The sequence below is a fragment of the Diospyros lotus genome, chromosome 8 (assembly GCF_014633365.1).
Source record: "Diospyros lotus cultivar Yz01 chromosome 8, ASM1463336v1, whole genome shotgun sequence".
NCBI lineage: Eukaryota > Viridiplantae > Streptophyta > Magnoliopsida > Ericales > Ebenaceae > Diospyros > Diospyros lotus.
The window spans coordinates 34,902,316-34,915,374 of NC_068345.1; the positions used below are offsets into that span (position 1 = coordinate 34,902,316).

General features: G+C 31.2%; 2 protein-coding genes across 3 annotated transcripts; both read right to left on the reverse strand.

Annotated features, from left to right (window-relative positions):
- Nucleotides 1–2,867: 2,867 nt before the first annotated feature.
- Nucleotides 2,868–3,838, reverse strand: LOC127807812 (uncharacterized). 2 transcript variants are annotated; one of them, XM_052345932.1, is made up of 3 exons: nucleotides 3,664–3,838; nucleotides 3,316–3,468; nucleotides 2,868–3,188 (listed from the first exon to the last, which is right to left on the reverse strand). In XM_052345932.1, the coding sequence occupies exons 1-2, from the start codon at nucleotides 3,673–3,675 to the stop codon at nucleotides 3,316–3,318; spliced, it is 165 nt and encodes a 54-aa protein (XP_052201892.1). In that variant the 5' UTR covers nucleotides 3,676–3,838; the 3' UTR covers nucleotides 2,868–3,188. The 2 variants fall into 2 exon arrangements, with proteins under 2 accessions (XP_052201892.1, XP_052201891.1); XM_052345931.1 differs by having other exon boundaries at nucleotides 3,320–3,468; nucleotides 3,664–3,836.
- A 2,085-nt stretch (nucleotides 3,839–5,923) lies between these two features.
- LOC127807181 (glycine cleavage system H protein 2, mitochondrial) lies at nucleotides 5,924–11,878 on the reverse strand. The gene is made up of 3 exons (XM_052344842.1): nucleotides 11,731–11,878; nucleotides 6,988–7,247; nucleotides 5,924–6,289 (listed from the first exon to the last, which is right to left on the reverse strand). The coding sequence occupies exons 1-3, from the start codon at nucleotides 11,804–11,806 to the stop codon at nucleotides 6,161–6,163; spliced, it is 465 nt and encodes a 154-aa protein (XP_052200802.1). The 5' UTR covers nucleotides 11,807–11,878; the 3' UTR covers nucleotides 5,924–6,160.
- Between the last annotated feature and the right edge of the window lie 1,181 nt (nucleotides 11,879–13,059).

The following is a 13,059-nucleotide window of genomic DNA, read 5'->3' on the forward strand; positions in this document are numbered from 1 at the left end:
CCTAGGGTAGTCAGCCTATCATAAGCGAACTAAAGCCCTACATGGCACACCCTAGATTTTCATGATATTTCAACTGAGAACATAGCATGCAAACTCACCAACTTAGAATCAAGCCTTACCCTAGCATAATCCACCTCAAAATTAGCCATCAGTAATTGACAACAATAGATGTTTCGCTAATGATCCTCAAAACACAATTCTTTGCCAAAGTTGCATATACAATCTTTTGATAATTTGGACAAAACACAAGCCTATCTCCCTACATGTTGATAGACAGACTGCTTCAACATGTTAATAAATGTACCAGTCTATAATTATAGCCCAAAAGAAAAAATGAGCCCTTGTAGGGCAAAAAAATAACTTACACCCTGGTTTTAACTTGTAGAGTCAAAGAGGCTTAGGGTTTGCTTGCATTAGTGCTTTAGTCAGTTGGGCGGATCTTTGTGCCTTGTCATTCAGGCGGTCAATTTGCCAAAGCCCCAAATTGCAACTCTTTTTTTTTTTTTTTTTTGGTATCTATTCCGAAACTGACAACAATGTTTGGAAAACCACAATTTGGGTTGATTTGGGGCAGATGATTTGGCCAGTTTTCCTGCACACCCCTACCTTTTCCTTTTACCATTTGGAAATCCCATCTATAGTTTCACATAACTAATTTTCTTTCCATATTAATGCGAAATAGATAAATAAAGGGCAAAGACTGGCGGGGTAAAGGAAAGTGGATAAGCATAGAATAAATACATAGAAACAGATAACAGATATGGTGATTTGTGAAATGAGAAGGCAAAACATGAGAGGATACAGTATACACTAAATAATATTTGAAAATAATATGCAAAAACCACCAAAGATATACACACTCATTCAACAAGAAAGATATAATTTAGTTCCTAAAGTTAAACATCATGTAACATACAAAATGTAATACTATTTCATGAGTCATATACTATCATACCACATAGTATGAAAAATTATTTGAATTTAATAGTCCATAAATTATTGGTCAAAACTACATGAATTCACAAATCACGAAACATTACAATTCAACATATAAATGTAATTTAACAATATCAATCAACATTTAATAATCACAAAATACACAACAAAAAAATTTTAAGTTGACATAACTAAGATCAAGTCAATCCTCATCATTGTTGTTAAAATCCCGATTCAACGTATATGATTTTACGCATCGGAGACCTCCAAACTATTCCAATAACATGCAAAATCGGAATTGGGGTAAAATCGCATAAAATTGAGATTTTAATGGGTAAAATCGTACAATTGCATGCGTAAAATCGTAAAATCGCATGGGTAAAATTGCATAAAATCAGGATTTTCTTTATCCTTTAAATTTTGAACACCATGTTTTGATGCAAACTAACAATTGATTTGTGATAACTTTAACCATGTTTTGATTATGGATGGATGAATGATGGATTTAATATTTAGAAACTTCATATTATTTAGTATTTTTGAAATTGATAGATAAAGTAATTTTGAAATAGGTACATGCATTTCATTTATAATAAGAAATAATCAAGTTATTAAATAATATTAATTCATTTTTTATAAAATTATGTTATTATAAACATATATTTACAAAAATTAAAGGGTATTTTTAATTGTTTCTAAAATTTTACAATTTTATGAACCCTATTTCGATCCCATTTAAAATCCCGATTTTAACTGCATTGATTCCCATAAAATACATTAAATGGCAGGCCTCATGGTTGACACATTTGGGCATGTACCAAATAAGCGCCATCGAAAAGGTCCCATGGGGTATTCATACTGGTGCATTTGACAAACATGTATCTTGAATATGGACAAGACATCCACTTTGAACTCGCTATGCATCATAGAGGAGAACTCTTGCCCATTGTTCTTCCTAACAAAATTTACTGGTAACGAAGATATTTATTCAAGTGCTTAATGTGTCATAAGAAAAGCCCACTAGAGGCATATAAGTATATGGAATCTACATGTTTCATCAAATCTGTATGCAATCTCACTCCAACATAAGTAGCTATCTGTGAATTCATTGTCTACAGAGGTGTGCACTAGTTACAAACTCTGATATTCCTGAGTAAAATTATACAATCGTGGTAAGGGACAGAGACACGACTATAACATAAAATCTACCTTAGGGACAACAATAGCCAAAGCCAAAGATATAAACCTTCCCAAATCACTATGAAAGCTCTAGTTTCAATCAGAACTGTGAATGTCCTACATTCATATACAAAAATTTGTAGTTTGTGACAAACTCACACCTCAATTTCCTAGTTCTCCAGAATCTACAACTGTCACCCTAAATTCTTAAATAACATGCCTGCATCTCCTAATATTTTAACAATGACAGCTAGCATGTAAAATGTAAATCATAAGCTCGCCAAACAGTATTATACAACCAAAATGCAAGCTATTGAAACTAGTCCAAGTTCACATTTTTCGTTAAACAATTAAATATATAAGATGTATGAAAAATCTAATCCAATCATCAAATGTTCCTTTGAAAAAAGGACAAGAAAGGAATATAAATCAATTCATTTAGCTGTGACATGTATTCCACAATTCAATTTTACACCCCCGCGCCCCCCCACCCCAAAAAAAAAAAATCCTTGATCTAAGCAATTGAAAAATACAATTATACCACACAGCATAATGCACAAAGGCACATTATTTTGCAAGCAATCCTCTTTTTGAGCACAATTAGTCAAAAAGAAAGTTGGAAATTGTTTGTAAAAGCAGTCACCAAGCATGTTGATTTACCTCTTGCAGATAACAAAAATATACTTGTTCATTACAGATATGGCACAAATCCTTAAGTGTATCTTTACCAGAAATTTCAAACCAAAGTCAACTTCAATGCAATCCCAAACTATATTTCTGTCGACAAAAATAAGGGGAGAAGATATTATTCATTTCAAAAGAAAAAAATGAATGGACGAGAGTTGGACTGGATAGTAAGATCTCCCAAAATGAGAGAAAGACTGAACAATGAACCTAATCACCAGCATATCATTCATGGATTCGAACTACAGGCCAGATGACAGGAATTCAACAACAACACAGTCACACTTAAGATGGCATATCTGCAAAAAGGTTTCCTTTGACGCGTCCTTCACTTGAATGAACCCAGAACGAGATCTATGAGCTAATACCTCTATATCAAAACTTTGTCCCTGAATCACCAGAAAGTTGATTTTCCATTTCACTTCAACTGAGGGAAAATTTTCCCCACGGAGGAGGAGCACTACAAGAAAGCACATAAGAATAAAAGAAAGGGACAGAGAAAAAGGAAAGGCAGACCTACGTGTGTTTGGAGTAAGAGGAAGAAGAGGGGACGCGCTTGTTGCGGAACATCATGTATCCGACTGGCAAAACGACGCCGATCATCATGATCGCTGCTCCGATCATGTATCTAAGAGGACTAGGCGATTCCACCTCGACCACTCCCCTGAACTGTGCCACACCAATTACAGACACTTATGCACTGTATTAGATATATCCCTCTATATATGCGCATACACATGCAGATGGATAGATCGCATGAAATCAAAACCCTAGAGTCCCGATATTAATCGGATTTTCTTCTTCTTATTCATTTTTTTAAGAGAAAGATCTGGATCCAAGAGAGAGACAGAGACAGAGACTTACAGTTACAGACATCCCCGATGAAAATGCAGCTACAAATGGACAGAGAGAGAGTTGCAGTGGTAGTGTCTGTGTGAAAGGGCCGATTAACGGTGTGAGGTCACCACCGAAGACATTGACACGATGACCGGTTACTTGCCCTTCAATCGAAAACCCAAACCTTACGCTGCGTTTGGGGGAAGTGATTGATGTCAAGATATATGGAATTTAATTTCTTTTCATGAAAACATTACATTATAAATTAAATTATAAAAAAAATATTACTCATATAAATAATTAAATTATTAAAAAAAATAAAAAATAACAAAAATATCTTTATCTAATCCGAATAAAAAATAACAAAAATGTCTTCATCTAATCGGACTTCATCATCTAATAAAGTTCAATTTGATCATTAGACTTATCATCAAGTAAATACAAAAAGTAAGGTCTTTGTGAAAAATATTTTTGTATTATTAATTTTTATAAAAATTTAATTTGAAAATAAAATTGAATAAAGTAAAAATTAGATAAAATATTATTTATGTATTACTAACATTAAGTTGAATAATCTTCTAAAAATATACACTTACACTAAAATTTCTTTAAAAGTGATATAAAAATCATTTTATCTAATTTTATATAATAATAATAAAAATTTAGTATTTAAAATTCTTTTGTATACCTTTGATTTAGTATTTTTTTTACAATTTTTAATTCTTACTGGTGTTAAATCCATGGCACGGAAGGTGTAATTAAAATAAAAATAAAAAATTCATTATTTTAAATAACCGTATAACTGATAATTATAGTTTTTTTTTTAATACTCAATTTTTTTTATCAAAATTTAAGTTTAATTAATTATCCGCTATTCAATGTATTAATAAAAAACACCATTAATTCAATGTACCACAATTTAGCATGTTAAAGAATAATTAACATATTAAGTAGGTTGTCACATTTTCTCATTTGTCATTTTATAAGATTCTTGGCATTTAACATTATCTTTGCCAATGACATCTCCAATTATATCTTTAATAAAATTGAAAAAAAAAATTGTCGACTATAAAGACATAAATAATTTTATAATTAACTTTATACTTACCAAATAATTCGTATTTGTTAAGTTTAATTACACTCAAAATATTAACAAATGACTTAAAAGATAAAATTTTGTATTAAAAAACTTTTCTATGGCATCTACAACAGTAGTACATTAAATTTAACTTATACTTGTGACTTGTAATCTTGTATTTTATATTATTATATATAAATATAAAATTAGGCATAAAATACAACGGTCCTTCACAAATTAATATTTTGAAAAACCGAACCAACTAATGATTGATTGTTACATGAATCATTCCACCTCATAAATTTAATGACAAAATTTATATAAATAATTAACAATAAACTTATAATATAAAAAAAACACGTTCATTGATGAAAAATCATCTCAATGGCAATGTTATAAGTTTATGACTTATCTTCAAAGCATAGAATCTCTCAAAATCTCATGACTCGAACCTTTAACGTCCATATTTTGAAAAGTTACTTTAAAAATATTTTTATTAAATTACACAATATTATATAAAATGAAAAATCTTGACATAAATTTCTCATTTATACACAAAAAGCTATTACATTGGAACAATAAATCATTAAATATTTACATTAAATTAAATGTAGTCATTAATTAATTATTAAAATAAAATAATTTATTAAATAATATATAAAGAAAAGATAAGATTTTATACAAATAAATAATTTTTTATAACTTAATTAATAGTTTAAATTGTCTATTTATATTTCTAAAAAAAAATTGATTAATTGATGGATTAATTAATAAGAAGATATAACATAAAATATTTATTTTTAATTAATTAATAGTATTGAAAAACCTATGCAAATTTAATATAAATTTTAGAAGTAAATTTTTGACGAAAAATTATGTGCATAAATTCTGTTACTTTAATATATATTAAGATGTATATTTTTTGTTAAGTAAATGAAAAATTTGTTACACCGCCATAAATGAGAGTGATGCAAGCTATCATTTGTGCACTCTTAGCGCCTTATTTAAAAAATGAAATTGAAATAAATTATCACTAATTCAATATAAAAAATCTTTCTATTATAAGATCTAGGAGAGTTAAAATAAATTTTTTTGTACGTAATTTTATTTTTATTTTATAAATTAAACTCAAATTTAAACTAGTAATCTTCCTGAAGAGAAGAAAGAAACACATGTAAATGTGATCAAATGTGTAAACAAAGCAATGAATGAAGAAGGAAAAGTGTTAAGCAAGCATGGATGACTTCCACATCAAAGAGCCAGTAATTTTGTTCATAAGAAGGGAGAAGAGCAGTGTGGTTGAATCAAAATGCCAGAGAGAGAAGGGGGGGAAGAGAAATCAATTATTTCCTACTTTCTTCTTCTTCTTCTTCACTAAAACAGAAAACAACGCAACAAGCCCTTTCAGAAATGAAAATCCGCATTGAAGCAATGCATCATCATCACTCAGTGCTTTGCATCTTCTTCTTCGCAGAATTTGGAGTACTGATCCGAGTCCATCAGCGATTTCAATTCATCTGTGTTGTTCATCTCCACCTTTATGATCCATCCATTCTCGTACGGGCTTGCATTCACCTGCATCAGGAAAATACCATCTCCCCGATTATAAATGAATGAGAAGAAATCCAGGTATCCGTCTAAACCAACAAACAACAACTATCATCTTATTAATTGGGTTTATGATTCCGGCAAAGCCACCCAAACCAGTCAACAGATACAAGGAACCATATAAATATTTGATTAGACTAATGTTGGACCAGCATTGAATATGAGAATTTTGCAAGAATCCAGCTTTAAAATGTTTGCCATGAAAATGTTAAAATGACAAAAATCCTAATCTAATCCCAGAGATGCTCCTCATCGTCCAAACCCATAAGCTAATTTCAACAAATGATTCCAGTTGTTTAGTTCAATGCATATCTTAAATATAGAAATGGTGAGACAAACACAGAGACGATTGCAAGCTTTAAGAAACAACCATACCACATGGAATGTAAAAATAGCACATTTGGGTGGTAAACGAAGGGTAGGAAACCATATGATACCCGGTAAGGTACATAATCATTTTGAAGTGAAACAAATGAAGAAAGCTGCTTTGTGATTCTACCACCCAGACACATAAACTAAAATCATCTTGATTATCAATAAACCACTTTCAGCTAAAAATTACAATCCATCTAAACATGGCATAAAAAATGTTTCCATTTCTTCTTTTTCTTACGGTTAAACCTTCTGTTGAACATCACAAGCAATAGCGTAGCATCAAGACTCACCAAACCAGGAGAGTTATTAAGTTCCCCATTGACTTCAATCACTTTTCCTGAAACAGGAGTGTTGATGTCACTAGTTGCCTTGACACTTTCAACTGCACCAAAGCTGCCACCCTGTGTCACAGCAGCCCCAACTTCTGGTAACTCGACATACACAACATCACCCAAGTGATCCTGAGCATGGTCGGTTATGCCCACCACTGCAGAGTTACCGTCTACTTTCACCCACTCATGAGAGTCTAAATACTTTAAGTCTTTCACAACTGAAAATGGTACAAAGAAAAAAATGGTATCAGAGAAGATGATCACGTAACAGAATAGGATTGTCATTAAATATTGCAAATAGAAAATGAGACAACAGCACTGGCATTAAATAACTAGTGTACCTTCAAAATACACAAGGGAAGAAATTTATGTGCTTTATATAGCTAGTAAAGATAGAATATAGCTAAATTTAACAGGAATTCTGGTGTGCAAATAAAGAAGAAATGGAGAAGAAATTATCAATGCTTGAACTTTGGGGTAAAAGTCAACCAAGTCCTTCTAATTTAAACTTAATTCAATTCAATACTTGAACCTTGGGGTAAAAGTCAATCAAGCCTTTTACTTTCAATTCAGCACTTAAACTTTGGATTTAAAGTCAACTAAGTTCTTGCAGTTTCAATTTAATCAATTGAATTATCCAACATTTTGAGAACTTTCAATCTAACAGGATCGTAAACACCATCCATTGCAACTTAATAGATTTTAAGCACTTCCATACCATCAACAACTGACATGTCTCCTAGAGTGATGACATTGCATTAATAAGAAAAAGAAACCGGACACTTTTTTCTGTTACTATCCTTGCTTGATTGATGTGTTTTTCTCAGTTGAAGGCTGTCAATCTTTAGATTTAGGTAAGAATATTAAGTTTGCTGAGTTTTTGCCCCTCCATTTTTTTAAAAGTTCAAAAACTAAATTGATAAAATTTAAAGTAGAAAACTTGATTGGGTTTTATCCTAAAATTCAAGCACTAAATTGGTTAAATTAAAAATAAAAACTTCAAATGCCTTCTAACCCCAAACATAGCATCTAGATAATGGTTAATACACACAGAAAGCCCTTTAGTCATAGTTCCACATCACTTTTACCTAAAATGCAAGTCACTGACACTCTAATATGTGGAACCTGATTGAAAACATGGTTATATACCACATCTTTGAAATGTGCTATGGTAGGATAGATTTCTACAAACTACTATTAGATTATAATATATTTCTGCAGTAATTTTCTTTTTAACAATTATACATCCAATGTGAACAATGCAGTATAGTCAATTTTTTCTACAAATTGTTCATGTAAAACTACATTACTAAGAACACGATTTTTTCTTCAAATTAATCATGTAAAAGTACATTACTAGGAACATGATAACCAATTTTCTTATTGTATATATTTTCTACTGCCAGTCCACTCTAATTTTGATGTCAACTTATCATATTTGATTTTTATGGTCCTAAAACAACCTTTTAAGAGAATAATTATGGGGAAAATGTCAAAATTTCTTTGAATTGCTAAGTTGATAATTTTGGAACAAAAATATATCACATGTCAAATGTGAATACAAATTCAGAAATCATATGGTAATAACATTTTATAGTAACTCTCTCTCTCTCTCTAACAATCATTATCAAAGAAAATAAAAATAGATGGAAAGAAAAACCACATTTGACTTTAATGGAATCCAAATTTGATATCTCTTGATTTGCTAATATTAGTATCATCCATGCGTTCAGTTATATAGTTTTTCTATATTTCTGAAACTAAAACAGAAAAAAAAAAGCCAAACCATAAGAAATGTAATGAGAAAAGAAAAGTTGATGGATTATGGATTAGATTACATATTCATGTCAATCTCAAGATGTTTAGAAAGAGGAATTGCATCTTCAATCCTCTTGAGTAAACAACTTCATAGCATTGCCAAAGGATACATTAGCAACATTTTAGGTGAAATTTTTTCTATTATACAGTTAAAAACTAGGGTATACAGCTACCAACAATAGAAATTGTGATGGATTTTGGTTGTAGAAAGCTTCTACAGAAGTGGATCTCTAGTTTCTGAGAGGAGAAAGGCTTAAATTGGTTCAAATGTAAAAGCTACAAGTTTTTGGATTATCAAAATTGGCATGATAATTAATGGCTATGATGTGAGTTTAATATCAAATTGAAAGTCAATAGGTAGCAAAAGAGTTTGGTGCAGAGTTAAAGCATATTATTGATAGAGTTTTACAGTTGAAATTAAGGGGGGTTGAGACTGCATGGCACCTTTTGGATGTTCTCAACAAAGAAGGAGAGACGGGTTAACATAGAATAAAAATTGAGTTGGTGTTTAATTTTTCCATTGTTCTATGTGTTGTAGAGAAGTACATTATAGTGATGGACGTTATTGTTATATAGTCCAAAACTGTCAATCTCTTCAAGTAAAGGCAACATATTGTATGAACGAATGATGACTGGAACCAAATGAGAAAAAGAATAAAAAATAAGAGGTGACGGTAAGCTGCCTCTTTTTCATTGTTGAAGAAGCTTAAAATAACAAATAAAAATAAACACAAAAAGCAAATCTCAACTATTTGATGGTATATTGCATCTAGCTCACTGTTATATAAGCATCTGAAGATTTGAAGTAAAATGTATAAAACGAGATCATAACATAATGTTTGCATATGATAAATTGAATCTTTGATGACAACTTTAACAATATCAAGAGAAACAAAGAAGATATTTAGAAGAGAGTTTGGATTTCTGTAATAGTGTGAAATTGTATAATGATCAACGCTATTTATAATTGAATGAGTGAAAAGTTAAACCACGATTAGAAATTAATACTGAGTTGAGGGTACTGTCATTGTGAGCTACATACAGCCACAATAAAGAAAAGTGTTTGTGAGTGTTAGAAAAGGACTGCAAACCATCTACCATGTGAGGCCTATCTAATACTAGGATGTAGAGATGCATAAATTGATTTGAAAACCATGACTTGTCCCATAATTAAAACTAATTAAAACCAATTGTTGCTGATACTTCTCCTTAGATTCTTCTCAGTAGATTCTTCTCCTTCCATAACCTATTAACTAGAGAAGGAAGAAGGTCTGTTAGGGATAGACAAAGCGTTCAGATCAAATAATTCATTGAAGTTTCCTTTACTACTAAGGGAAGGCAACCACACATAGTAAAGAATTTACAAGCAACTCAAGAGTTCAAGCAGTGTTTTTACAATAATGCGTTCAAAGTTTAGTATTATCACAAGCCAACAATGGCGAGAATATTAAAATTATATGATATCATCCCTTCACTCCCAGAGGGGTAGCTTTGAAACTATCTTGACTTTGATAATAAGAGCACAAAAGTGACCAAAAAGTACATGTCATTTTTTTTTTAGTTTACGAAATAAAAATTGAATTATGGTTGACAATCTTAGATTGAGTAGTCATAAGAAGATTCTATAAGTCAGATACTGGACAACATTAGGCTTGGGTAGACGATTAAGAAGCACTAAAACAGATATGGATATGGAAATGGAAACAGATGTCGATATAATACACACAACAATTTTGCAAAAAGAAAAAAATAACACGGATACAAAATAAGATTAACATTGTTTATAAGCATAATAACCAAAATGAGAAAAAAATATAGAAGAAATACTACTAATGCAATACGAAAATATTATTCAATTCACAATAACAGTAACAAATGATGCATATAGAGAAAATACCACTAATCAAACATAAAGTACCATCAATCTATGGTAGTGATCATGAACGTATCATTCTAACACACAAGAAAAGTAACTGTTCTGTTCGGATCATGATTAGACTTTGTGGTTTTATTAGTTTATCAAAAAATAAACTTGAACAATAACCCAGATGGCCACACGTCTAAATAATAGTAATAATAAATCAAGGCATGCCATTTGGAGTGTTTAACACTGTTGTGAACCGCCCAACAGGGCATTTAACATGGGTAAAACACCCACCATGAAGTCATTGTGTTCGGTAGGTGGTTGATCGCAAGTGAATTGGCTGAAATGGTCCGTAACAGTTTCCGGAGGTCACAACGCAGTACTGGGCTACGCTGGACAATGGCTAGTGAACTCCAATGAGCGGTCAGAGGAGGCTTCCAAATGGCTGGATGATGGCTGCATTAGGCTCAGCCAAATAGTGGCTGGTATTGTGGCCATTATTGTGCTGACTGACACGACGAGGTTTGTGCAGGGAGGACCATGGCCGGGGTTTGGTCCGACCACACGTGAAGTCGGCAAACCCAATGCTGAAAACTGTGATATATTTAGGCAAAACTAATCTTACTAGTGATGGATAAAAACCAAATTCATGCCAGATTTACAAGCAAGTTCTACAGTGGATTACCCTATTACCCAAAATCAAAACACTAATCCTCAAAAACAGCAATAACCAGGCGATAAAGTGATATCGAACCATCCAAAAATCAGAAAAACCACTCTACCAAGAAACCAAAAGAAGCATGAAAAATCCATTGATCTCTCCGATGATCAAACTGAAAACTCGAATCCCCTCAAAATAACAACACATATAAACACAACCCACTTGGAAACAAGAAGATCCTGATTGATAAAGGCTCAGATCAAGCATTATAACGCACAGATGAACAAGACTTACAGAAATGAACAGAACTCAATACATCATGGAACAAGAGGAAGACAAGGGTTAAAGTCGGATTCACCTGTGGCAAATCCTCGGTTGAAAACTGAGATCCTGAGATATGAAGCGGCCCTCGAAGCCCACAACCTTGAAGCCATCGTGTTAATGCTCGCCGAACGCCGCCACCCACAAACCCACGCAAACTGTCTCCCTGCTTATGTTGGGATCTTTCATGAAATGGTTCGAAACTAAAAAATATATACAGCATCCTGCCAACATTTTTAATTACTAAAATTATAATCTAATTATTTTTTATATTCCATAAATAATGAACATAAATACAGAAAGAAAGATAAAACCCTCAATTTTTAAAACTATTTCACATTCCCAACTCAAATTATACCATTAATTACTTTTCATTTTACTTGTTTGTTAATTAAAATATAGATAAAAAAATGATATATAAAAAATATTTTAAACAAAAATTCTTTTTATTATGTTCTTAAAAAACATTAGGTAACTTCTTATATATAATATTATAATCTCATACTCATGTTCTTTATATAAAACTCTCTTTTGTTTGGACTGTAAAATCAGTTTTTTGGGTAAATTCATGGATGAAAGGGATTGAAGGCAATAGAAAACTTAAATGGGACAAACAAGAGGAGGTGATGGGTCAATGTGTCAACAAACCCACTAACCAACCAGAGGTTGGTGGTGCCATTGCCAATTCAGCTGGCAGGGTTGGTGAGTCCTCCTTCCCTTGGTCTATTTGACAATTCTGATGTGAATTGAATTTATTTAATTCCCATATCTTATGATGATTGGTGGTTAAATTTTCTTTCTAAATCTTTAAATTATGAATTACACTCGGTTAAAAAATACTTGGTTTGTAGGTAAATTTTAAGGTATAAGTGAAAATTTTACTGAATTATACTTGAATTAAGACGCATTTAATTATAAATATAAAATCTATATAGAAAGAAAATAAATTATAAGTAATTGAATTCGCTATAAATAATTTACATGAAAATTTTCAATTAATAATATTTTATTAGTTTTAGTTTGAATTCAATTAAGTAATTTTATTCTTAAGAAGTCAAAAATACCCTTAACAATTTAAGGGCATTCTTGACTTTTTCATTCATAGCAGACTTCAATGCAGGGACATTTTTGACAAAATATGCTTTCCAAGTGGTTTAACAAGTGAGTGTTCAGCCTGCCATGAGTTTTTAAAAAAATAATTTAAATGATGAAACTGAAAAATAATCTAAAATTTATTATTATTATTTGCTTTTAATTTTGAGTGATAACAGATTAAGTTTAGAATTGACTGTTTCAAAGTACGTTTATTGAAATTTAAAAATAAAAATTATAATATCTTTGAACTCAAAAAAGATAATAAGATGAG

Coding starts and splice junctions, on each gene's coding strand:
- LOC127807181 (XM_052344842.1), bottom strand. CDS start 11,806: ATGGCTTCAAGGTTGTGGGCTTCGAGGGCCGCTTCATATCTCAGGATC. Junction 7,248..11,730: donor CAACCGAGGATTTGCCACAG/GTGAATCCGACT, acceptor TACCATTTTCAG/TTGTGAAAGACTTAAAGTAT. Junction 6,290..6,987: donor TTAATAACTCTCCTGGTTTG/GTGAGTCTTGAT, acceptor TTCCTGATGCAG/GTGAATGCAAGCCCGTACGA.